This window comes from Salvia splendens, chromosome 17, assembly GCF_004379255.2.
Source record: "Salvia splendens isolate huo1 chromosome 17, SspV2, whole genome shotgun sequence".
Lineage (NCBI taxonomy): Eukaryota > Viridiplantae > Streptophyta > Magnoliopsida > Lamiales > Lamiaceae > Salvia > Salvia splendens.
This window is the reverse complement of record NC_056048.1, coordinates 10,991,402-11,016,526: the sequence shown is the minus strand read 5'-3', so window position 1 is coordinate 11,016,526 and position 25,125 is coordinate 10,991,402. Positions and strand designations below refer to the sequence as shown.

Sequence of the window (25,125 nt, the reverse complement as noted above, 5' to 3'; positions counted from 1 at the left end):
CTAATGCCTTTAGTCCTTACTACTTGTGCAATTTTCATCTAAATATTAAAATTCAGCCTCTCGTAAAATTTATTTTTGTCTTTTGTAAAAATAGTAGAAAGTGTTCTACTTTGGCTTATAACTCACATATAGAGGGGCTTCACAGTAAGTTTAAAAATTGAGCATTTCCATCATACTTATATCGTTCAAACTGATCAAGTTTTTTGCAATCAAGTTTCTACATGTAAACATACTGATTTCTTTATCTAACTCTTCCCAAAGTAATCAAGTCTTCCACTTATCCAATTTCATGATATTGCTTATTTATTACTAATTGAAATTTTGAATTTTCAAAATTTTGACATGTATGACTTTTATTTTCTGGAACTAACCCTCCCCCTCCCATTGCATATGAACTCGTCCTCGAGGGACTGGATGCAGTGGAAAAAGGGTTAGGTACAGGCAACGGCACAACAGAAAAAAAAAACAAGGAAAACTTCTCACACTTAGACCAGACACTGGGCTAAGTGTGAGGCAGTGCCAACAATCAAACATGTCGATAAACACAAAAAAAACAATAACCAAAACACAAGGACAGATATAAACCAACAAAAACATGCATAACTTCTCACACTTAGACCCGACATAGGTCTAAGTGTGAGGTGGAGCAGGATGTCAGTTATACAAACCAAAAACAAAATAAAAATAAATTGTTTTGAAACTTGAAATGAGTAGAGATCGGGGGGTTGTACTTAAAGCTTCCTGAGAGGTTGACTGGGGGATGCTGAGGGTGGCCGGGAGGACGATGGACGCCAGGTTGGGGGAGAGCTTGTAGAGGGAAGTGGTGGTTGCCTGGCAGGGGTCTGGTCGTGGGTGGTTCCCAGCAACCTGGCCAGCAGGACCAGTTGAGTATTTGAATTCTCCACCAGCTGCATCAACGTCTGCTCTATTCGGAGCTTCCATGCGTCATCAGCACTTGCAGCCTCCTCTCGCTTCATCCTCGGAGTGGTCGCCTAATGTGTATCCTCCTTTTCTTCTTCGGCAAGGGTTGCTGAGGTCTCCTCTAGCCTCGTTCTCCTTCTGGGTTGGCTCCTCTGTTGCTCCCGCCGACCGGCTGCATAAAATTGAAAACCCCCTCCTTGCGTCTTCTCCAGTACCTGAGTTCTAACAAAGAAATCAATGTCAAACATTTCAGGACTGGGGCCAAGGATGGGACGTCCGGCACACTCCATAATCCAGTTTTCCCTCAAACAGGCTCCGAGGAGGTGGCAGACGTTAAGATGGCGGGCAACGCGGGTAGCAATTTGATTTATGGAGTAGGCCAACCAGAATCCCAGATGGACCTTCCTTTGCTCTCTCATACTCCACATAAAGTAGAGTTCGGACATGGTAATGATTGACAGCGTATTGGCTTGTCCGAGGAGATTACAAGCTAGGTAGATCTGGGCTAGGCGGAGGGCAGGATCAGCAATGTGATGACCTCTGGATTCAGAAGCTGTAAAGGTAGGGGCACGCCCATTGCATATGGCCTTCCAGACGGCCTGCTGATCGAACTCGGGTTTCCTCTGAGGGAAACCGACATCACGCCCAACCCAAACTCCATTAGCCACCTGGCTTTCTGTGTAGAGGCCCATCCGGATGGAGAATTCATTGAGGCTCATCAGTTGGTCCTGGCCAAAGACCCTAAAGGAGACATTTCTGTCGTTCAGGTCTGAGCTTCCGGTGAATCGGAAGGATGTGAAAAACACTTTAGCCAGGTCCTCCGGCACGGGGGTCTCATCGACTTCTAGCAACCATTCAAATCTAATGTCGTCAATGTAGGCGGCAAACCTCTCTTCCATCTCAATCTTCTCCAGGGACGGCAGGTATAGCATCTTCCCCACCTTCAACGTCTTCTGAGATGTCACCCTTTGGTGAACCTTCTCCTGCCATTTGGGATTGTCAAATTCCAACATCTGTTTGAGCATAGTTGGGGTTAAGGCCACATGCTGAGGGGAGTATATGGGGGAAGGAGATGTTACAGGCCTTCCTTGCTGCCTCATGGATGTTCGGGTCCAGCGCAACTCCTGTTCCTCCATGTCACTGCCCTCATCTCTCTCTTGGCAGTGGGGAGGCGGGTTCGGAAGCATCTGTAATGACGACCCCGTCGTTGGCGGGACGGCTTCTCTTTAGAGGGGGAAGAACACTTCCCTTCCCATTCCTCTTTCTCTCTCTCCTCTGACGGCTGTCCTCCTCAGCTTCCTTCTCCTCAACGGCCTCTTGGCTTTCTGGCTCCTCCGGCACCTCTTCATCAACCAGCCGCCGTACTGTGCGGGGTCTCTGTACCACCGTTTCCTCCTCTCCGCGGGTTTTCAGGGTTTCAGCTTCCTCCAGGAGTCGGTCCGTTGTCATACGGCGCGTCTGACGGCGTGGTGGCTCCTCCTCCTTCTCGGCTTCCCTATAGTCGAACAACGGGTGGAGGTCCTCCTCTTTTTCATTGTTGATTTCGCCTCCTCCAGTCAAATGCGGCTCATGGATCGAAGTGGTGCCGCCACCGTTTGTTGGCGACGGGATAGCAAATGGTTACCCATAATCTACCCTCCAGCCTTCCTTGTCAGAGGCTTCCCCGCCGTAATCCACCGGCTGGATATGGGTAAATGATGGGGAAGGAGGCGAAGGTTGGGCTAAAGGGGATGGTGGAGGTTGGATGGGAAGAGGTGGAGGTGATGTAGGAGAACTAGGTAGGATTTTTGTTTTAGAAGACGAAGCAGGCTCTTTAGACGGGAAATCCCAAGTTTAGCTTTAAGTGCGGCGTAAGCGGCCGCATTGTCCATCCCGGAGGGTATACTCCGGAGGATTTTATCGAGGCGCCGTAAGATCTCTTCGTCCACTGCGGGAGGTGGAGCGGTGGCGCTGATTTGTGGTGGAAATTGAGACGATGGGCTGGGGTTTTCAACTTGGGCATGGAATGAGGTTTCCCGGTCGCCACTCTCGACGCCGGCATCTGAGGATGAGGATGAAGTTGGAATTTGCTCGATCAACATTCTTACTGGTACTGGTGATGGAGATGATGATTTTTGGGCAAGGGTTCGAAACTTGGAGCTATATGAGAGAATAAATGGAATGCACTGTGGTTGCTTTGGGTGAAAGGGAAATACGGTCCTGAAATCTGCCTATTATACTGATATTACGACTGTTGGGATCTCTGACGGTTGAGATTCCTGCGACGGTTCAAATTTCTACGACTCTTTACGTACAGATGCGCCTTTTCAGAGTGCCAGCTGGCTTAGCTTCTCCGATACGCTTTCTCCCTCTCTCCAGGACGTTCTGTCCAATGCAGCAGTTAGCGCTTTCTGACACCTTTTTAGTAACTGCGCACTTCCTTTCATCACCTGCCCTGATCAACGAAAGTACCGTACCACCAATTAAAAATCAAATTGCACTAATCAAGTGGACAATTAATTCCAGATGTAAACTCAAATAGTTCCACTTGATCAGCTTCCGTCCTTACTTCCGACTTTTAATCAAAAACATGAAAAACTATTTACACTAACTACAAAGGATTTGACCGAGTTCCCCTGGGATGTCGCTTGACCAGTTTAATAGATTAAGAATTCAATGCTTGATCAAGCAGACTACCCATGAGTACCCGATCACTCCTTTTACCTGCTCACTGGATAAGATTAGGCAGGATCAGTGGAATTTCTTCCATTGTGTCCGCCTCGGTCTTGTCTCTGTAGGGCTCAACCCGATGACTCTTGACCACGAAGGAGAACGAATTGGGGGGTCTCCTAGGAGTATGTTTGCCTCATGTGTGTGCATTATCATGATGGTATAGGGGTCCGCCCATTTTGAATTCCGCCTCCTGGGTATTAGTTTGAGTTGACACTGGAAGAGTAGCTCTTTCTACCCCACTATGAGCTCTTCCTTTCTCAAAGCGGGGTCAAGTCTGCGTTGTCGATCAAGGTGGGGTGTCACTCCTTCTTCTAACCTGGCGGGATACATGCATAGATCTGGGTTAATCTTTATCACGTCTGCTATTTTTCACTTGACCACCTCTTGACCCAGCCTCAGTTCTTCCATCAATTGTCCTCCATGTCCTTGCAGATTTGGTTTGACTAGTTTTTGATACGTCTGGTTGGAAAGATTCTTGAGGGTAACTGGCGATGCAGGTAAAGGCAATAGTTGTCTTGTAGGCGAGCGACATTCCTTCAACATTCTTCTCAATTGGGCGGCGTGGTCAGGTGGTTTTTCGATCCTTCAACATTCCTTCAACATTCCTTCAACTCTTCTGACTCAGCTGGTCGTGGCGGCTTACAGAAATCCATAATTGCCCTTTCAATGGCTTGATCATGCATTTTCCCAGCCATCGTTGCATCGAACCATTCAGCTGCTTCATCTTCAATGGAATCAGTGGATGGTCTTTTGAAGAATTCCTTTTTCTCCCAAGGTCTGATAGTATCTACCGATTGTATGCTCTCACTGTCATGTGGCTTTCTCACAGCTTTATCAATATCGAATGTAAGTTCTCCTCCATTAAAATCCAGATTCATCATCCCATGGCGGGCGTCTATGACTGCACTGGCTGTAGATAGGAATGGCCTTCCCAAAAGGACTCTAATAGACTCCTCCGCTCCTGGCTCTGTCATCTTTATGACGAAGAAGTCGGCGGGGTACATGAATTTGTTTATCTTGACGATTTCATCTTCTAAAACTCCCTCTGGGTGAATGTAAGACCCGTCTGCTAGCTGTATCACCATACCGGTTTTGACAAGCTTAGCTTCTCCCAGCTTCTCGTATATAGAATACGGCATAATATTGATGGAAGCCCCTAGGTCGCACATTGCGTGCTCCATTTGAACGTCTCTGATGGAAATTGGGAGTGTGAACACCCCTGGGTCAGTCTTCTTTGGTGGAAGATCACTAGGTTGGATCACCACGGCTACATTTTCTGCTTCGACCATCCTTCCTTTCTCAGTGACTTGTTCAAGGGCACTAAACTCTCCTTCTTTTGTGACTTGATCAAAGGCGCTGGACTCAAGGCCTTCTTCATGATTGGTTTCGTCTGTGGGTGCTGGAGAACTCGCAGATGGCCTTTGATAAACATTTTCTGATTTTAGAGATACTGCATTGACATTCTCTCGCCCAGGTGGTGGCTGCACTGTAGCCAAAAATTTTCCTTCATTCTCCCTTAGCTCGCCCAGTGACAGGGCGACCTGAGATAACTGCTTTGTAAGCATATCTAGTGCAACCCTCTGTTCTCTCTGGGCTTCTTGTATTTCTCGCATTGCATCATGGGGTTGATATGGGATCATCATAGCTCCCGGACCTTCATTTTGTTGTTTGTTATATCTCTGATTAAAACGACCTCCTCCATGGCCTTGTTGATGGTAGCTGGAAGGTCCATACTGCTCTGGCTGGTTCTGGGGGAAATGATTCTGTTGGCTCCCTTGGAAGTACTGTGGGTTCCCTTGGGATTGTTGGTTTCCTCTCGGGTGCGCGTGGAACATAATTTACCACTTGATTATTTGGTTGTCTTCCATGGTTGCTTGACTGAGGGCCTTGGTGTTGGAACCCCAAATTTCCTTCCTGTTGTCGACTTGACCAGTTAGGTTTCCCTCCGCTTGGCGAGTTGCCCTGCAGTCCTACTGACCAGGTCCCCTGACCGCCTTGTATCTTGTTGCCTCCATCCTGTGGTCTTTCCTGAATGCGTGCGGGCCAATTGGGCTGTCCTTCGGTGAATTGTAAGTACTGTTGCGCTGGTTGCGATGGTTGGCTTTGATTTGAATCACTCCACCTGAAGTTCGGGTGGTCTCTCCACGGCGCATCTCTCTGTTTACCCTGGATCCAGTCGTCATTCGCATTCCAGAGGCCGACGGCATTCACTTGGGCTTGCGGCTCCACCTCAGGGGGAAACTCCCAAAAGTAATAGTGATGCTCTTCTAGTGGTGGCGGCGGCGGCACATACTGATGTTCTTTGGGTGCAAGTGGTGGAAGTGCTCTGGATTTCTATACTGCCTCAAGCAGCTTCTTCTCCATCTGCTCAAATCGAGCCTCCAACTTTTCGTCATTGCGCGCCGCAGCTGCGTGCACCGTACCCCTTCTGTACTGGCCACGGGATGTCTCGTACGAGCGCTTAGCATCGATAAGCCTTTCCAGGATATTTTTGGCTTGGCTGAATGGGGTCTTTGATAAATACCCCTGAGCTGCGAGGTTGAGGTCGTTCTTGCTATCGACTGTCAGTCCACCGTAGAACATTGAGTAGATCTCCCGCTCCCCCAGCTTGTGGTCGGGGCATGCTTGAAGCAGCCCTTGGAATCTATCACAGTATTGGCCGAGGGGCTCATCGTACTCCTGTCTGGCTTCTGTAATCTCCCGCTTGAGGGCACTCATTTTTTACGTTGGAAAGAAGCGATCAAGGAATATCATTCGGAACTCGGCCCATGTTTTGATGGACCCTTCTGGCAGTCTCGACAGCCATACTCCAGCATCACCCTTCAAGACAAAGGGGATGGCCTTCAGCCTATAATCTTCAGACGTAGATCTAGCCGGTACGGGCTGGATATCTGATAGGTTTTTGTATCCTATCGATCAGTAATAGAGCACTCGAACGATTACGAAGAATAAGAACGATTATGAAGAATAAGATAAACCCTAGTTGAGGTGCTAGGGGGCGATTTCCGCCAGAATCGGGAATGAGAATAAGTTTTAACTTTATTTTTCAATGAATCAAAATACTAAAGAATTCTATAATTTATAGAATTCTAACCCTAAACCTATCTTGCTAATTAAGAAAGATAATTAAAATAAAAGATTACAAAGGATATGGAGAATAAAAAAGATAACTAACTAAAATAAAATATACGCTAAAATATTGGAGATGATCTTCAGTGAGATTTGCTAGATCGAGGACCCTATCAACTCTCCCGTCGTTGAAAACCACCTTGCCCTCAAGGTGGGTCATGAATTAAGAACATCAGTGTCTCGTCCAAGGTGGAAGTAATCTCAAAATCTCCAGGGTCAAAAATACGAACTCCTTTCATCGCACCAAAGCAAAGAGTTTCATGCCCTTGTCTTGTACGAGTCGATCCAGAACAAAGAACAAAGACAAGTACTCCTTGTAAATTTGATCCACCATCAACCACAGCATTCCCCAACAAGGAAACTTTCCTCATCAGAGGTATTGCCCTTCCAACAGAGATATTCCCTACATGCTCCCTGTTTGCCACAACAATGGCAGCACATGAAATAATATCCACATTATCCCGCTGTGCAATGTGCTCCCCATCAAAGCTGTGTCTGCTTTTGGTAACTGTGGAAGACACTGGAGGGCAATGATCAAAACTTCAAAGCCTGAGCTTATCAAATGAACAGTCTTAATTTCATGATTTTCATCATCTACCCATGAAACCTCATCCTTTAATTCGGGAGCAAAGTGGGTAGTCTCTACACCTATGTTATATGCTTCCAAAAACGTATCACACGAGACATCATCAACGCTGCAGAAAGTTGGCGCTGCATCAGTTATTGAAGAATCCAACATAACTTCTTTCGGTGCATCAACAATAAGCTCAGATTGATGGACGTCGTCCACCATATGTGAATCACCCACAAGTAACTCCGGAGTAAAACGATGATAGACCGCCACCAAGAAATCCTCCCACGAACCATCAATGTCAGTTTTTTTATAATTATGAAACCAATCGGTCGCCGGCGGATCGAACAAGTATTTCGTAAGATAAAGGCGATCATCGAGCGAAGTGTAGTGGTGGTTGTAATACTCTTGGATCTTATGGATCCAATCTGAGGCATTCTCTCCATCGAAACATGGTGGCTCGAGGCAGAGTCATGGTACCGCCCAGGGTGTGATACCCCGCGGTACGGTTGTGACCGATGGCGGAATAGACCAGCCCCGTTGAGGTCCCATGGTTGGCTGCTGGTCAGGCGGCTGAGTATTCCACTGCTGATGTGGAAGTGAACGTTCGTCAAGGCTGTCCGGAGGCTCCTCGGTCAGTGTTCGCTGTCCGAACTTGGCTAGAAATTCACCGTGAGCAGCGACTACACGGCGTAAGTCCATGAGCATCTCTTAGAGAGCGCGTTGCTTGATAAAAACCATGGAAATAGGAGTATTGTTTCGGAAGTGTGGAGTGTGAGGAAAAATCTAGCCTATGGTCAGAAAAAAAATAGAGAATTTGATGTGATGGAGGAAGAGTAAACAATGGAAGCACCAATTGATAGGTTTTTGTATCCTATCGATCAGCAATAGAGCACTCGAACGATTACGAAGAATAAGAACGATTACGAAGAACAAGATAAACCCTAGTTGAGGTGCTAGGGGGCGATTTCCGCCAGAACCAGGAATAAGAATAAGTTTTAACTTTATTTCTCTATGAATCAAAATACTAGAGAATTCTATAATTTATAGAATTCTAACCCTAAATCTATCTTGCTAATTAAGCAAGATAATTAAAATAAAAGATTACAAAAGATATGGAGAATAAATAAAGATAACTAACTAAAATAAAAGATACGCTAAAATATTGGAGATGATCTTCAGCGAGATTTGCTAGATCAAGGACCCTATCAATATCACAGTATCGGCAAAATTCCTCCAGGAATGCGTACGGGCATTCTTTTGAAAGGCCGTAAAAATGGGATAAAATGGCCAGTACTCCTGACTTGATTGTGATGGTCTGCATCCCAGGAGTAACGGCAATGGCATGTGTGGGCTCCTTCTCGTCATGAGCGTGCCGAGAACCTATTCCAGAGTCGTTGTCGACGAGGGCCATCTCTGCTTTTGCTTGTTCAAGTGGTGGTGGTCTAGGTTGCTCGTTCTGCTCTCCTTCTTCTTCGCTGGTCAGTTGGTCAACGGCTGCTGCTACTGCTAGTGCGGCTCTGTAACGAGTGGTAACTACGCCAGCTTCCTGGACTCTCCAATGAGCGTTAGTGTCTCTGTACATAAGAGGGTGATTCCAGTGGTTGTCGCGGTGGTACCTTCTCATCAACAGAAGAAAAAAAACAAATGAGAAAAGAAAGAAACAAAATCATATAAACCTATGCGCTACACACAAACATAAAATAACAACATGCTTCCCCGGCAACGATGCCATTTTGGATGGCCTCGAGAATAGGCGCGAATAGAGTATGGATCAAGTTATATGGAAGATAACCGAACCGGTTAGATCAGTTAGCAAATGTCATTGCCACTAGATCAATGCAATCTCGCTCTCACTCGTTTCCTACCAAAGTAATTTATAAACTCCCAATCTCGCACTACTTTAACAGTAAAGCGGTAAGTTCGGGGTCAATCCCACATAGAAGCTAGTGTATCAAGTGTGTGAGTAGTGAACAGGGGGTTGGCTGCTGCCACGCTTTAACTTTGGGAGTTTTTAACTACTGATTTTAACTTAGACAGAAAAGTAACTAACTACTTGCTCAAGGGAAATTTAACTACTGAGTCAAGTGAATTTCAGACTGGAATGAAAATTAACTACTTAGAACAGTAAGCATAATGATGAAAACGAAAGCAACTTTGATTAAAATTAAAACTCAGAACAGTACAGTGTGAAATTTAAACTAAGCTGAAACTTCGGAACTACGAAAGCAAGTAAACCGAGGAGATCCTCGGCGGGAAACTTAAGAATAAGCCGACAGATATCAAGTATTCTGCAGCGCTTCTTCAATCAACCTTTCCAACTAATCATTACTTTATCTAAGCTATCTAGAGAACTGAACTAACTAGAGAGCTAAACTAAACTAAACTAAAGACGGAATGTAAACGATCGGATGCTTTTAATGTGGTGGCACATCCTCTATTTATAGGTTCGGCACGACCTCCAGCTAGATAACGATCTTGGCAGGGAATATTCGCTCATGCTGAGAGTGAGCGACTAGTTGATTGCTAGGTGCTTTCCTTCTAGAATGACGACGCTTTTCTGTAACATATTCATGACTCAGCTCCGTCCTTGCGTCTCATATAGCAGCACGTGTCCCTTTCTAGAATGTTGTCCTTGATAACAGAATGATGCGCACCATCCAGCTCATTGCCTCGCATGTCCTTCTTCTGAATGCCTGTGGTCCCCTCCTTGACTGCTTGGTTACTCCCCTTGATCAACTCCCTCGATTTCTGACCTCTTTTAGCCTATTGTACTTGCTTGATAAGTTGGCCTTGTTGCCTTGGTCAAGCGGCATTCCTGCACATTTAACACTAGCTTTGCGTGATAAACCGATCAAGTAGCGTACATTTTACCCCTAAACCGATGCATGAAATGAGCCTTATCAAAAGGCAGCACATTAATAGACGCTCCCAGATCACACATAGCATGCTCAATTTTAACATCCCCAATAATGATGGGTAGAGTAAACATCCCAGGATCAGTCCTTTTAGAAGGAAGTCTCTTCTTCTGGATTACAGCAAACACACTTTCCCCAATCACAATCTTCCCATTGGCCTTAGCTTTTTCAGCTATGAAATCCTTGATAAACCTGCTGAACGGGGGTAGTTTCAATGCTTGTAGAAATGGCAGGTTGATCTCAAGCTTACCAAAAATCTCCATGAAATCGGTTGGGTCCTCCTTCTGCCTTTTGGCCTCTCCCCTGTACGGGTAAGGTTTCAGGCGCTTGACTGCATTGCTCGTTCCCTCATCCGGGTCATCCCTCTCATGTTTCTTAACTTCCTCGATCAACTTCTCTGGTTCTGGGTCAAGAGGTTGTGGTTCGACAAACTGAGGAAATGGCTCTCTTGCCTCCTTAAAGGGGGTATCCTCACTGTCCTCTTTTCCATCTTTCTCCTATGTTCTGCCCAAAGGCTCGTCATAATCTTTACCCGACCTTAGAGTGCTTTTGCTAAAGTTAGCCTTGTCCGGCATCTTGACAGTCACGGGGATCTTACCATCATATCCACATATTTCATTCAACGTCGTGGCCATCTGGGATAGTTTTTTAGTCAGCATATTCATAGCCGTTTTCTGCTCTTGCTGGGCATCCTGTATCTTATGCACCAAGTCATTATTAGCTTGCATGTTTCCTTGAATGTGCTGCTGAGAATTCAATAAATCCCCTACTACATCCTCAATTTGCCTCGACAATTTGGAATTTGGTTGGCTCGCATTCATTCCCAATGGTTGATTTGACGAAGATCCATGTCCTTGATGGAAGTTCCCATGTAGCCCTTGATTGCCATGCTGCTGCGAGCGTTCTGGTTGTTGTTCTGGTATCCTCTCTAATGTGGTGGAACATAGGAAACCATTTTATTGTTTTGATTTCGGTTCGGCCAATTAGATTGGTTCCCTTGTCCCCTGTTATTGTTCCAACTATTCTGACCATCTTAGTTACGGTTCTGCCAATGAGGTTGCCCTTCCGACTGCGGTGGATAGTTAATAGCTGGTGGCTGCTGATAACTCAGTGTTGGAGGTTGTTGATAGGTAATAGCCAGTGGTGGTTGTTGAGCTGTGTTCGGATCTGACCACCTAAAATTGGGGTGATCCCTCCATGGGGCATCCTTGATCTTCCAAGGATTCCAATTAGGGTTCTGATTCCAATTCCCAGCTGCATTCATCTGCGCTTGGAAATCTTGTTCTCCTGAATGCCCATAACCAGGATACACTTCCTCTTGACTCGACGCAACCTTCACCTTATCCACTGGAGCAGGCTATGTATTTTTCTCCATGGAAGACAGTATAGCTTTTTCCAACCGATCCATTCGTGCTTCCATCCTATCTTCGTTTGCTTCCACAGTGGTGTTTGCCGCCACCCGTCTCATTATCAGGGCTCTGGGAGAATCATACGCTTTCTTAGCGTTTACCAACCTATCCAACACCCTCTTTTCTTCACTTACCCTTAGTTTCGAGAAATCACCTCCACTTGAAGAATTCAACAAGTCCTTACTCTCTGGTGTCATTCCTTCGTAAAAATTGTTGAAGATTTCTGCCTCTAACATGTGGTTGTTCGGGCAGGCATCCAACATCCCCTTTATCCTGCTCCAGTACTGACTCAGAGGCTCATCACAATCTTGACGGGCTCCTTGGATTTCCTTCTTTAGCACATTAGTCTTTGTGGAAGGGAAGAAATAATCCAAGAACTGAGATCTAAAATCAGCCCACGTCCTGATAGAGTTGGGCGGTAGCCTCATGAACCAAGTATCGGCTTTTACTTTTAAAGCGAACGGGATCACCCTGAGCCTGTAGTCATCCTCGGTTGACCCAGCTGGACGCTTCTGGATCCCACAAATCTTGCAAAAATCATGTAAGAATTCATATGGGCTCTCGATTGGTCTCCCATAATATTGAGGCAGGACGGCCGGTATGTTGTTCTTCACATCTATATTTACCTGCCCTGGAGTCACCACTATCGCTTGAGCTGGTTCTCCAAGCAAGTGAGCGTTGATAGACCCGATCTCGGGATCGTTATCAACTAGTGCAGCCATCCTAACCGGTGCTTCTCCTGTAACAGTTTCCTCCTTCAACTCAACAAACGGGTTCTGATCTTCCTCCCCTTCTGAGCTTGTATTAGATGGCCCTCCCGTGTTCAATCCAGATCTAGTGACGACCGGGTTGGCTGCTTCTCGGATCCTCCAGTTGGTCGTATTATTCCAATGCCTAAAGTTCAGGCCTATGTTCGTAAACTGAAAAAGAAAAAGAAAATAACAGGATTAAAAATATGTACACCAAGTATCTCAAACACAAGCACATATAACGTCATCCATCCCCAGCAACGGCGCCATTTGAAAAGTCATTTTCAAAACTAAGTACTCAGAGTTCACATGCAAATTAAAACATGCAGAGTTTCTCAACTTGATCAAGTCAGAAAATAGATGGTTCAAGCTGGCTGACACTAGTGGTCGCTGGGTATGCAAACGGAGAGACTTAGGACCTTCAAGACCTTAACCCACAATACTATTATACTAGTAAGGGAAGTAAGGGTCGAATCCCTCAGAGACAGATGCGAGTGGAGTTGGGATTGAGATATTTGGGAGGTTGGTTGCGGCCACGCTTTTTAGTGGGTTAAGTTTAAACTAAGGAAAATGGAACTGATCAACTAATTAAACTGAACTGATCAATCTAGACTAAACTACTCATAACTAGGGAACATGTAACCTGTTCAACTAAGCTAAAAAAACGGAAGGATAAAAGTAACTTAGGACCACTGACACAAAATAAGCGCATTGCCTAAAAGTTGTAAACATAAAAAATGTGACAGAGACTGCAATCCTAACAAACCACTACATTCCTCTACGCTAAACAACTAAATAAAACAACGAAAGCATGTCTAAACAGAGCAACAAACATAAGAACAGAAATCAGATAAAACGAACACAGATCCATATGAAATCGACGTAACGAAAAGCATATCTAAAGTATCTAACCTATTCTCATGCAAGTTGACGAACTAAAATGTAAATCTACCTACGAGAAAACATAAACAAGGTAGAACTAAAGCAAACGAAAGCAATCAAAACAGAGAACATCAGATCCAACACAACTTGAACTAAAAACTCCATTTCATAAATGATCATCGGTAAACGTAACTAAAACATAATTCCAAATAAGAATTTAAAGAGCGATCAACAATGGAAAGATAACTAGAGTAGCAACTAGAAGAAAAACATTAACAACAACTAAGCTACGGAAACGATGAACTGAAAACAGAATAGAAATTGTTTTAACCCCTCGGGGTGCAACAAAAACTCCAGCTACGAAGACTTCTACGCAGATCCAGGTTCTTCCTTCCTTGACGAGGAAGAAGAGATGAAAATAGAGGTGGAAACGGCGACTCCTGCTGCTAACTCCTTACTCCATGCTATGAAAAATGAGGTGAAAATGAGGTGACTGAAGGTAATGATGGTGTCGAACTCCTTCTTGTGTGCACTCTCTCCATATTTATAGGATGATGTTGGGCCCAAATCCCTAGGGTAAGCACATCTTGTCTTGACATTTATGCCCTTGAGATGACATCTTTTCTTCTCTCTCCTTTGACTCATCACTTCATATGGTAAACTCCACTTGATCAACTTGTCGGCTGGGTAGTAGGCTTCACTGTTTGTACACAACTGATCAACTTGGCTTCTTTTCTGGCCATTTTTCACTCCTTTCCCGAGTTGATCAAGTTGATCCTGCGCTTGCCGCTTTTACACTTTGTAGCCCCCTGCACACTCAAATTCACCATTCTTTTCGCACATTATCAGCCATGTTAGTGTAATAAACCCTATAAAACCATGCTTGTAAAGAGCCCTATCACAAGTAAATCCACAAAATTGAGTTGTCGTGCCATTAAGTAAGAAATATCGATCCTTTGAGTGACTTAATGAATCCCCCTTAGATAATTAGATAATTCATTTAAAGTCAGGCGTGTGTCAGCTAAAGTCATCCAATGGTTTATGTGACATACTTTGTTAGTATATTCTCAACTTTGAAGGGGCGAGAATTCAGTTAATTCACCGATGCAAAGTTGGGCATGAAAAATGTAATAACAAAAATGACAAAATATATGGTTAATCTAATCCAGCAATTCCATAAGATTTGATGTCGTATTTCTATAAGTAAATCTGCATAATGGAGTTGTCGTGCCATTAAGTAAGCAATATCAATCCTTTGAGGGAATTAATGGATCTCCACTCAGATAATAAGATAATTTATCTAAAGTCAGACGCGTGTTGACTGTAAGTGCAGCTAAAGTCATCCAATGGTTCATATGACATATATTTGTTATAATAATTTTTTAACTTCGAACGGGCGAGAAGTCGGTTCATTCATCGAAGAAAAGTTGGACACGAAAAGTGTAACAACAAAAACTACAAAATATATGGCTAATCTAATCCATCGATACCAAGAGATTTGACGTCGTATTTCTACAAGTAAATTTACAGCATTGAGTTGTCGTGCCATTAAGTTAGCAATATCGATCATTTGAGGGAATTAATGACTGTATGAGTAGCTAAAGTCACCCAATGGTTCTCGTGACTATATCATTAACTTTAAAGTGGCAAGAATTTGGTTCATTCATCGATGTGAAGTTGGGCACAAAAAGTATAACAACAAACACGACATAATATAATGGCTAATCTAATCCAACAAAACCAAGAGATTAGACGTCGTATTTCTACAAGTAAATCACATAATTGAGTTGTCGTGTCATTAAGTTAGCAATATCGATTCTTTGAGACAATTAATGAATCCCCCATCAGATTATTAGATACTCCCTCCGTCCCAGGGAAGATGACCCCTTCCTGGGACATGATAGTATTTTATGCAATCTTATTTAAGATGTTTAAGTAGAAAGAGAAAAGGTTGGTGGGTGTTTTAAGTATGAGAGAGAAATAAAGTAAGAGAGAGAAATAAAGTAAGAGAGAGAAAATATAAGTGGAAGTTTTAAGCAAGAGAGAGAAATATAAAAAATCTACAATTTTATTTAACTTATTGATTTAAAAATTTTCAAAATACATAATTAAATATAGACAATATCAACCAATTTTTATAAATTAATGATATGCCGGATTAAAAATTTTGAAAATTAGAAAATGATTTTGTCATTTTCTAAGTTAATGAGTTATACCGAAAATATGATTGTAAAGACCCATTTGATTGTTAATTTAATTAAAGTGTGAAAAACCATAAATCACAAATTACGTAAAGTGTAAAATTATGTGAATTTAAAATAGACAAGGGATACAAAAAACCTGAATTTAACTTGGCAACTTGGCGGCAGATTTAACAATAGAGGATTTCATTCATTTCATTTTGAAACATTTCAAGTTGGCGGCAGAATTCAACAATAGATGAGGCAAAAAGGAGTCTTCCACACAAAAAATTAAATTGCTTCCTAACACTAAAACGACAACTGATTTAGAGGAAGTCATGGTGGGCAAAAATGAGTCTTCCACACAAAAAATCAATCCTGTCGTCCAATTTATCCTGCCGGCTTGTGAAACTAAGAAGATCCATTAAGCAATTTTTTAGGAGGCAAGCACTGAAAGTCGACTTCTCCAGATAGTATAACCCCATCGAGACTTGGGAATTTTCATTCAAGATAAGAATTTCTTGAAACTAAAAAAAAAAGAAACAATCGAAATATCGAGAAATTCAATAACCAAAAGACAAATGCGATGCTAAAAACGAATAAATTTAGTCACACTACTGTCAAACTTGGCCGGGCTAGATTCATCCATGATCTCCGTCGTCAAAATCGGCAATACGCCTGAAATTTGGGAAAATTGTTTTGACATCGCCGGAAAACGCACTGGTCTCGTCGGTCATTGCGGGGAGGGTGACGGCCTTTGCGCTATTTGGCACAAACAAAAAGAAGATTGGTGAAAGGAGAATATTGCCGGAGAACGAGATCGCCGATTAGATCTATGGGTTCGTTGGAGAGAATCAGAGGGTGAGCGGTCAATTGGGTAGTTAATTAGTGAATTAATTAGGGTTAATTAATTAGGTTTAAAATCCCTTATTTTTTTCATAATTATTTCCTTATTAAGTAATGGGTCATCTTGGTTGGGACAGACGAAAAAGGAGGAAAGTGGGTTATCTTCAGTGGGAAAGAGGTAATTTATTTAAAGTCAGACACGTGTTGACTGTAAATGTAGCTAAAGTCTTGTTACTATCATCTATCATATATTTTCCACTTTTTTACATATATTTGTTACTATATTATTATTCATATTTGCGTATTTGTTATCTGGACTGAGAAAAACAGTAAAACACATGCACACATACACATATTATCCACTTTTAAAATAGTTCAATAATGAGATAAAAAAAAATATCTTCAAAATACAGAAATGAACGACTCATGAAGCTGACGACGAGCTTCTTGGCGTCGACAGACGGCGATGCCCGACGGTGGAGTTGACAGAGAGAAGTGGCGACCGTGGAGTGACAATAACCTTTTGCGTTCCCATATTTAAAGCATGGACTATGCGTGAGTCGATTTTGTGTTGTGTGAGCGTCGTTCAGGTAGATAATTAGAATTCCATTTATGGAAATAGATTGTGAAAGTCGATTTCTCTTTTGTAAAGCATTGCATAAAACCAATCGTGTTACCTACCTGAACGACGCTCACAACCAGTATACTTTGCAGAAGAATTAGACTTGCTTGTATTTTATACATTTCAATGTTTGATAAACATATTATAAATGCATTAGTAAACACAATGTAATAAAGTTACTTTTTCTCACCTTGGGTTAAAAGTGTATTATAGAGTTTATTGTTTACCAGGCAATTATAATCGTGCAAACGGCTCGAAATATGTTTTTTAGAATATCAATACTATTAGGGTGCAATGCGCAAACCAAGGCCAATGAGGAGGAGCTGGCCCCAGGGCGGAGGGTTGGGCTTCGGTCCGAGGGGGTCGAGAACCTGTTCGCGACGTACAAAAGCTAGAGGCAGGGGAGGTGGACCAAGCTAAGAGCCCTCCGCACCTCCCCCGCCGATAAGAACATATTCTCTCCATCCCACAAAATGGAAACTCTTTCCAATTTCGCCAGTTCCATAAAAATAGCTCACATCTATTTTTGGCAACTCCTTTCTTTCTAATGAGGTGGACTCTTTATACTTATCTCTTACTTTACCAATTGTACATTAAAAACCCATCTCATCCTAAAAGTTTCTATTTTTATTGGACGGAGTAAGTATTACCATATGGATATTGGCTGCAAGCTGTAAATGTCGGCACTATCTGTATGATGCCGGAATAATTCGAGTCAAATAAACTCCTTATTGAGCATCTCGAGTGTGATATGGCGTCAGTAGGTCGATGTCGTTGTTTTTAATTTTTAGGATTTTTCATTATGTAATTTTTAATTTTTAGGATTTTCAATAATGTAAATTTTAATTTTAAAAAATTTTCTCGCCTTCATTTCAAATAAATCTGAAACAAATGTAAATATGATCAACATGGCAAAACATTTTCCAACTAATAATCTTTTTCCAACGGATAGTTTAACACTAGTAAAAAAAGTGCTTTGAAAAATAGCTTATTTTGCTTGTCAAAAAGACCTACTTTTTCGTTAATTGCATCGATCTATTCGTTTCGAATAGTCCCAAAATAAATCTCATATCTATAAACAGTAAAGACTGAATCAGAACTTAACAAAATGTTGTAAAGACTAATTATCCACTTTTTTTTCTTTTTTTTCCAACACATAATATGGTTACAAAACGTTTCATGTAAGTTTAAATTCTATCATATGATTCATATCTAGCTTTCTTGACATTAAAGCAACACTTCTCGAATGGCTTAGTTAGTTAAATCGATAAAATAGTAGTACTATCATAATAAAATTATATTAACCCTTTTTAAAATGAAACTCACACACAAACCAATAGCAAATCTGGATTATTACAAATCTTTCAATTACCAATATTAATTATCTTTTAAATATTAATTCAGTTTTAGATTCATCCGAGCTGTCGGTGTCCCTCCCTTTTCTACTGTTCCCACTTTCTCTATTTTTTTAGCACTTTTCATACCACAAAAATTTGCCTTTTTTGAGTGTTGAGCACTTGAGGTAGCTCGCTTGCTCAGTCACAGCTTCGAGACAAGAACTGTATATACAGATTTTATGTATTAGTAGTAAGATTCACACCACCACACACATTCATTCTATTATTGCTTCGTGTCCTAACCTGAAGTAGAAATGCAGCATATGCTCAATTCTGTGGTTTTGTGACACTCCTATGCTCACCACTCACACACACACTCATTATTTTTCCAAGATTCTTGATTTCTATTGTAATTCTCTGTTAGTACAGTTATACATGCAACTTAGATAGAGAGAGAGGAGAAAAGATCCAGTTTTGAGGTTGATTGGAGAGTTAGATATGAGACTGAGTTCATCTTCTAAGTGGATTTTGGGGTTCTGCATTTTGGGGATTCTTGTTTGTGGGGTGGTGAAATGCAGTGTTACTTATGATAGGAAGGCCCTGATAATCAATGGGCAGAGAAGAATTCTCATTTCTGGTTCTATACATTATCCCAGAAGCACTCCTGAGGTACTAAATATCTGATCTTTTTTCTACAACATTCTTAAATTTTTATGTGAAATGGAAGATCTTGGTGCATAGTTTGAGGGAAGTTTGTGTTTGGTGAAATGCGTTCCTTTTTTCTTGTGTTTTAGATGTGGGAAGATCTGATAAACAAGGCTAAAGATGGAGGTCTTGATGTGATTGAGACTTATGTGTTTTGGAATGCTCATGAGCCTAGTCCTGGCCATGTACCTCTCTCTCTCTCTTTATCTAAAGAATGTTGGTTTTCTGCTTTATTTTGCTGAACTTGGGCTTAAATTGTGTTTGGTGAATGCTATTTGTGTGTTTCAGTATAACTTTGAAGGGAGATATGATTTGGTGAGGTTTGTGAAAGCCATTCAAAAAGCAGGATTGTATGCTCATCTTAGAATTGGGCCTTATGTTTGTGCAGAGTGGAATTTTGGGTAAGAATTTGAAAGTTTCTGTTTGCTTACACCGGCAGTGAAGATCAACCACTATATTCAATTACACACACACACGCACAGTTTCAAAGTTTTAGTATAACATTTAATTTACCACTGTCTTTAATCATGCAAATACACACAGTTTCAAAGTTTTAGCAGTTTTTCAATAGGTCTTAGTTGCAGAACTGTTGATTTTTCACTGACAATGTCTTATGTCGACAGAGGATTTCCTGTCTGGCTGAAATATGTGCCGGGTATTAGCTTCAGGACAGATAATGAGCCATTCAAGGTTTCAGTTCCCTGTATATTACTGAAATGGGAGTAATTTCTGTTATTGGTTAGAATCTGTGTATAATACTTATTTGATGGCTTCTTTTGTGGTAGATGGCAATGGAAGGTTTTACTAAGAAGATAGTCGACATGATGAAGGCTGAAGATCTGTATGAATCTCAGGGTGGCCCCATTATTCTCTCCCAGGTCCATTTTTTCACCTCTTCAATGTGTCACTCTTCCACTCATCAATGAGCCATGGCATGACTTTGTAATTAGTTGTGTTTTCAAGTTCTAATTAGACTGTTTTCACAGGTTGAGAACGAGTACGGTTCACAAGCGAAGCAACTTGGTGAGCCTGGTCATCAATATGTGACTTGGGCTGCAAAGATGGCTGTTGGACTCAATACCGGTGTTCCTTGGGTGATGTGCAAGGAAGACGACGCACCAGATCCTGTGGTAAGAACAAAAAATGAGGATCAGCTTTTTGTTTTACAAGCTTGTTATACTATTTACAAGAATCTGACTGGGCATACTTACACGAGGCATAACATTATTACTTGTGTGCAAGAGTTCAAAATGAAGTACACATTTGAATTATGAAGCTATGTTATGCTTTTGGTAGATCAATTCGTGCAACGGATTCTATTGTGATACTTTCTCCCCAAACAAGCCTTACAAACCGTCTATCTGGACTGAGGCTTGGAGTGGCTGGTGGGTAGTTTCCTATTTTTTATATTTCTCAATTACTAAAGTAACCCAGCTAATAATGCATTTCACCTTTTTATCTCTGTGTTGAACCAATAATTAGGTTTACGGAATTCGGTGGACCAATTTACCAGCGACCAGTTAAAGATTTGGCATTTTCTGTAGCTAAATTCATCCAAAATGGGGGTTCATTTGTTAATTACTACATGGTATGCTTTGATGGTTACCATCTTTTGAAAATCACCTAACTACATTGTTTGTAATTATCTTGCAAAATGTCTTCGTTGCAACATTTGAGTTCATTACGCTGTCTGAACAGTATCATGGTGGCACGAATTTTGGGCGCTCTGCTGGAGGGCCTTTCATAACAACAAGCTACGACTATGATGCTCCACTTGACGAATATGGTAACATTCATTGATTTGAAACTCTATGTCATCCTTAGGAACATTATAAGCTGCCAAAGAGCAAGCAAAGTACCAATTTGCAGCACTAGTTTCTAGCAAATGACAAATGGATGCCATAAGAATCAATGTTTTCTGATAGCTGAATCGATCCGTGATTCTTCAACATTTTAGGTTTGATCAGGCAACCTAAGTATGGTCATCTTAAAGAGCTGCACAAAGCTGTTAAACTATGTGAGAAAGCTTTGGTTTCAGCTGACCCCACTGTGACTTCACTTGGAAACCTTCAGCAGGTTTTACCTATATTTCACAGTTTGTTGATGCGTTTTAATTTTTTGATAAATTTCCCTGAAAACTCAACATTTTTTTCAGGCTCACGTATACTCTTCAGAATCTGGAGATTGTGCAGCCTTTCTTGCAAATTATGATACTAATTCTGCGGCAAAAGTGATGTTCAATAACGTTCATTATAGCCTGCCTCCTTGGTCGATCAGCATCCTTCCCGACTGCAAGAGCGTAGCTTTCAACACAGCCAAAGTACGTAATCTAAGTGAATTACTCAAAATTTGGAGGAAATATTATACTACATAAAAAAATTGGAAAATAATTATGAACCAGGTTGGTGTCCAAACATCGCAATTGGACATGCTGCCAAGCAACAGCAAAATGTCTTCCTGGGAAACGTATAATGAAGATTTATATTCTTCTGACGAAGGCTCAGCATTTTCTGCTGTCGGCCTCTTGGAACAGATAAATGTTACTAGAGATGCTAGTGATTATCTTTGGTACACAACTAGGTGAGCTAAAAATCTTGGCTGATTGAGTCTTACCTTTTTAAGATTTACGGGCTTGTGATGTAGTTAACGTGTTAAGTCTGTTTCTACAGCGTTGACGTTGACTCATCAGAGTCCTTTCTTCACAGTGGAGATCTCCCAACTCTTATCATTCAGTCAGCTGGTCACGCTCTGCATGTTTTTGTGAATGGAGAGCTTTCCGGTAGGCCATATATGGCAGTCTTTCTGATTCTATAGAGATTACGATAGCTTGTTTTTTCTGTTATTAATAGCTAATGTTGGCTGCCACATTAGGTTCTGCCTTTGGGACGAGGGAGAAGAGGAGATTCACCTTTCGAGGGGAAATCAATCTTCGTGCTGGATCGAATAAAATTAGTCTCCTCAGTGTCGCAGTTGGACTGCCAGTTAGTTCTGAATTCTCCCTTTATAATTATCAATTTCATTGTAATTTGTTTCGTGGTTGTGACATTACTAAGAGTTTCGAGTTCAGAAATTGTATTGAGTGTCCAAATTTTCAATTGATCTCTGGATACATCACTTCTCTCTCATGACTGCATTATTCTCCATTGCAGAATGTTGGTGGACATTTTGAAAACTATATGACTGGAGTCCAGCCTCCCGTTGTGTTGCATGGACTCGACCGGGGAAAATTGGACTTGTCTTGGGTAAAATGGACATACAAGGTTTACATCTAGCATCTCAGGTTCTTGCAAGTAGAGATTTCATGGTAAAAAAACATTCTCGTGACCTCTAGTCCTTTCGAGCAGGTTGGACTAAAGGGAGAAACGATGAATCTCATCTCTCCAAATAGCATTTCTTCCGTCGACTGGACAAAGGGTTCACTAAGTGCACAGAAAGATCAACCTTTAGCATGGCATAAGGTAAATCCCCCACAAAAAAATTCACAAAAAAAGTGTCAAAAAAGGTTAAATCATGTTTTCAAATCTCAAACTCTACTGCTTTGTAGACGTACTTCGACCCACCTGATGGAGACGAGCCACTAGCTTTGGATATGAGTAGCATGGGAAAAGGCGAACTGTGGGTCAATGGAGAGAGTCTCGGAAGATACTGGACCGAATACGCAGCTGGTGACTGCAACGGCTGTAGTTACGCGGGCGTCTATAAGCCTCCCAAGTGTCAAATTGGTTGTGGAAAACCAACTCAAAGATGGTACTTACAAATTCATAAACTGATCAATTTAGAGCACTGTGATCTGTTTTCTGTTGAACTTTACTAATCAGAAATGCGTTCAGGTATCATCTACCAAGGTCATGGCTAAAACCAACACAGAATCTCCTCGTGCTTTTTGAAGAACTTGGAGGTGACCCGAAAGGGATCACTCTCGTCAAGAGGTCAGTGACGACAGTTTGTGCAGATGTCTCTGAGTATCATCCAAGCAGTAAGAGATGGCAAATCGAAAGCAATGACAGAACACAAGTGTTCCACCAACCAAAAATTCACCTTCACTGTGGTCTGGGGCAGTCCATATCTTCCATCAAGTTTGCCAGCTTCGGAACTCCTTTGGGAACCTGCGGAAGCTTTCAGCAAGGAACATGCCATGCTCCGACATCATATGACATCTTAGAGAAGGTACAGTCATAATCCACTAAAACATCAAAAAAGCTTAAACAGAGCCTCGTTCTAAATCTAAACGATTTTATCTCTCCCAATCTTGCAGAATTGCGTAGGGAAGCAAAGATGCTCAGTGACAATATCAAACAATAACTTTGGTAAAGATCCCTGCCCCAATATTTTGAAGTGTCTCTCAGTCGAAGCAATATGTGCCCCTCGTAAATAATGTATCTAGCGCGGAAGCAAAAAGTGAATAAAAGGGATCCAGTTGTGCTGTGTGAAGCTGGTGTTTGCATACCTGATTCAGATTGCATAGCTCTAGGTAAATGTTAACCAGGAAATTTTCTATTTGTAATCTAAGTGTAGGAAAAATAACATCTAGGCAACTATGTAGCTTTGAATAAAAAGCATATGAATTTATTGAATAAAATGCCATTATTAGTCTGCAAGAGAATGAAAGTAACTGATTCAGTACTAGCATATTTCTAGGCAGTAGTAGTAGCATTGAGGTGCTTAGCAATGGTCTGCTGCAGCTCTTCTTTCTGTGCTCCTACAATGGTGTCCAAGATCTTCCCTTCTTTGAGGAAGATGAAGGTCGGCATTGCCTCGACTGCCCAGTCACTAGCAACCGACTGCGGAAACATCAAAACCACAACATTTTAAACATTGAAGAGGAATGAATAGTAAGTGTTGGTCTAAATTTACCTTCAACTCATCAATATCCACCTTGAGGAACATCACTTGAGGAAACTTTTTAGCCAACTCCGCGAAGAAAGGAGCTATGAACCGGCACGGTCCGCACCAGGAAGCAGTGAAATCCACAACTACCTGCGTTCAACAAAAGCAGAAAAGGAATGAGATGAACATAGATCAACTAATTTGGGAACATGCATAAAAATAAGCATAGAAATGTGTGTTTCATTACTTGGACATGCAACAAAATCAAACCTAGAATTCACACATAAATCGGAAAAACTGAAACTGAACCGGATCTTAAAAATAAAAATAAAAAATAAGTTAACAGATCTCTCCAATCGTCGAACAGTCCAGATATAATCAAATCATGCAAAAACAATAAATTGAAAAAAAATCCAATTTGAAGAAAAACAGAGAAATATACACACCAACTTCTTATTGTCCATTGCCTTCTGAAGCAGGTCGTTCCAGGTAGCATCAGTGTGGCAACCGATCACTTGTCCTTCAGATTCCGACGTAGACATTTCTCCAACCTTCTCAGTTAGATTTAATACATTATATATACGCATATATTTCCTTTCTTTCTATTTTTAATTTCTTTCCTATTACCTCCCTTAAAATCTAAACTTTCTATTTTTGTATTTCTGTTTTTCAAGAATGGAGATAGCAACAAAAATAACAGTCACTTTAAATATCTTTAAATTTTTAAATTTAATTAAAAATTAATTTTTTTATTTATTGTATTATATGTAGCAATAAGAAAAAAGTGATATAGAAAATTTGTGTAAAATCATAACATGAATTCGAACTTGATACGAATTAATTATACAATATTAGTAAAAAACACATTACTGTTTTTCTTAAATTACAAATATTTAAGTTAAAATTTTAATTTTTTTCGTAGTGTTACAAAATCATTAGTATGACATTTAGTTTATTAATTAATATTTATAAATCAATTTTCAATATAAAATATTAAAAAAAGTTTGATTATGTACTTAATTGCTAACTATAACTAAATAATAGCTATTAGATATTTAAATTAAGGACATAGATCATTAGCCCCGTAAGGTCAATACGATCAATAAAAAACGTCAATAATAATATTAAGATCAATTTACAACAAATTAGTTGTAACTAACCTTTGAAAAATATCTTATAACTTTAAAACGCATAGAACTTTCTCGATTTAAATTATTTTTGGCACAACATATATCAAATTAAAGATAATTTTATAAGGATTCTAACGAGATCTCACTTGCATATGTTCCGATGTCAAAATTTGAAAAAAAAATTAGA

General features: G+C 41.2%; 2 protein-coding genes across 2 annotated transcripts; one reads left to right on the top strand and one right to left on the bottom strand.

Moving 5' to 3' along the window:
- Positions 1 to 18,376: 18,376 nt before the first annotated feature.
- On the top strand, positions 18,377 to 23,607 carry LOC121774723 (beta-galactosidase 3-like). Its single transcript, XM_042171597.1, has 20 exons — positions 18,377 to 18,526; positions 18,706 to 18,945; positions 19,071 to 19,166; positions 19,270 to 19,382; positions 19,605 to 19,671; positions 19,767 to 19,859; positions 19,968 to 20,111; positions 20,278 to 20,366; positions 20,464 to 20,569; positions 20,680 to 20,767; positions 20,939 to 21,057; positions 21,137 to 21,301; positions 21,383 to 21,561; positions 21,651 to 21,760; positions 21,853 to 21,962; positions 22,131 to 22,241; positions 22,326 to 22,439; positions 22,526 to 22,728; positions 22,812 to 23,148; positions 23,237 to 23,607. The coding sequence occupies exons 2-20, from the start codon at positions 18,775 to 18,777 to the stop codon at positions 23,354 to 23,356; spliced, it is 2,535 nt and encodes an 844-aa protein (XP_042027531.1). The 5' UTR covers positions 18,377 to 18,526; positions 18,706 to 18,774; the 3' UTR covers positions 23,357 to 23,607.
- LOC121774724 (thioredoxin H1-like) lies at positions 23,522 to 24,354 on the bottom strand. The gene is made up of 3 exons (XM_042171598.1): positions 24,255 to 24,354; positions 23,836 to 23,958; positions 23,522 to 23,762 (listed from the first exon to the last, which is right to left on the bottom strand). Exons 1-3 carry the CDS (start codon positions 24,348 to 24,350, stop codon positions 23,616 to 23,618), a joined length of 366 nt encoding a protein of 121 aa, XP_042027532.1. The 5' UTR covers positions 24,351 to 24,354; the 3' UTR covers positions 23,522 to 23,615.
- Positions 24,355 to 25,125: the final 771 nt, after the last annotated feature.

Excerpts from the sequence above, each read along its gene's own strand:
- LOC121774723 (XM_042171597.1), top strand. The coding sequence starts at position 18,775 with ATGAGACTGAGTTCATCTTCTAAGTGGATTTTGGGGTTCTGCATTTTG. Across the intron at positions 19,672-19,766 it reads CAGATAATGAGCCATTCAAG|ATGGCAATGGAAGGTTTTAC; the intron begins GTTTCAGTTCCC and ends CTTTTGTGGTAG. Across the intron at positions 21,963-22,130 it reads GTGTCGCAGTTGGACTGCCA|AATGTTGGTGGACATTTTGA; the intron begins GTTAGTTCTGAA and ends TCTCCATTGCAG.
- LOC121774724 (XM_042171598.1), bottom strand. The coding sequence starts at position 24,350 with ATGTCTACGTCGGAATCTGAAGGACAAGTGATCGGTTGCCACACTGAT. Across the intron at positions 23,959-24,254 it reads CAATGGACAATAAGAAGTTG|GTAGTTGTGGATTTCACTGC; the intron begins GTGTGTATATTT and ends TGTTGAACGCAG. Across the intron at positions 23,763-23,835 it reads TGGATATTGATGAGTTGAAG|TCGGTTGCTAGTGACTGGGC; the intron begins GTAAATTTAGAC and ends ATGTTTCCGCAG.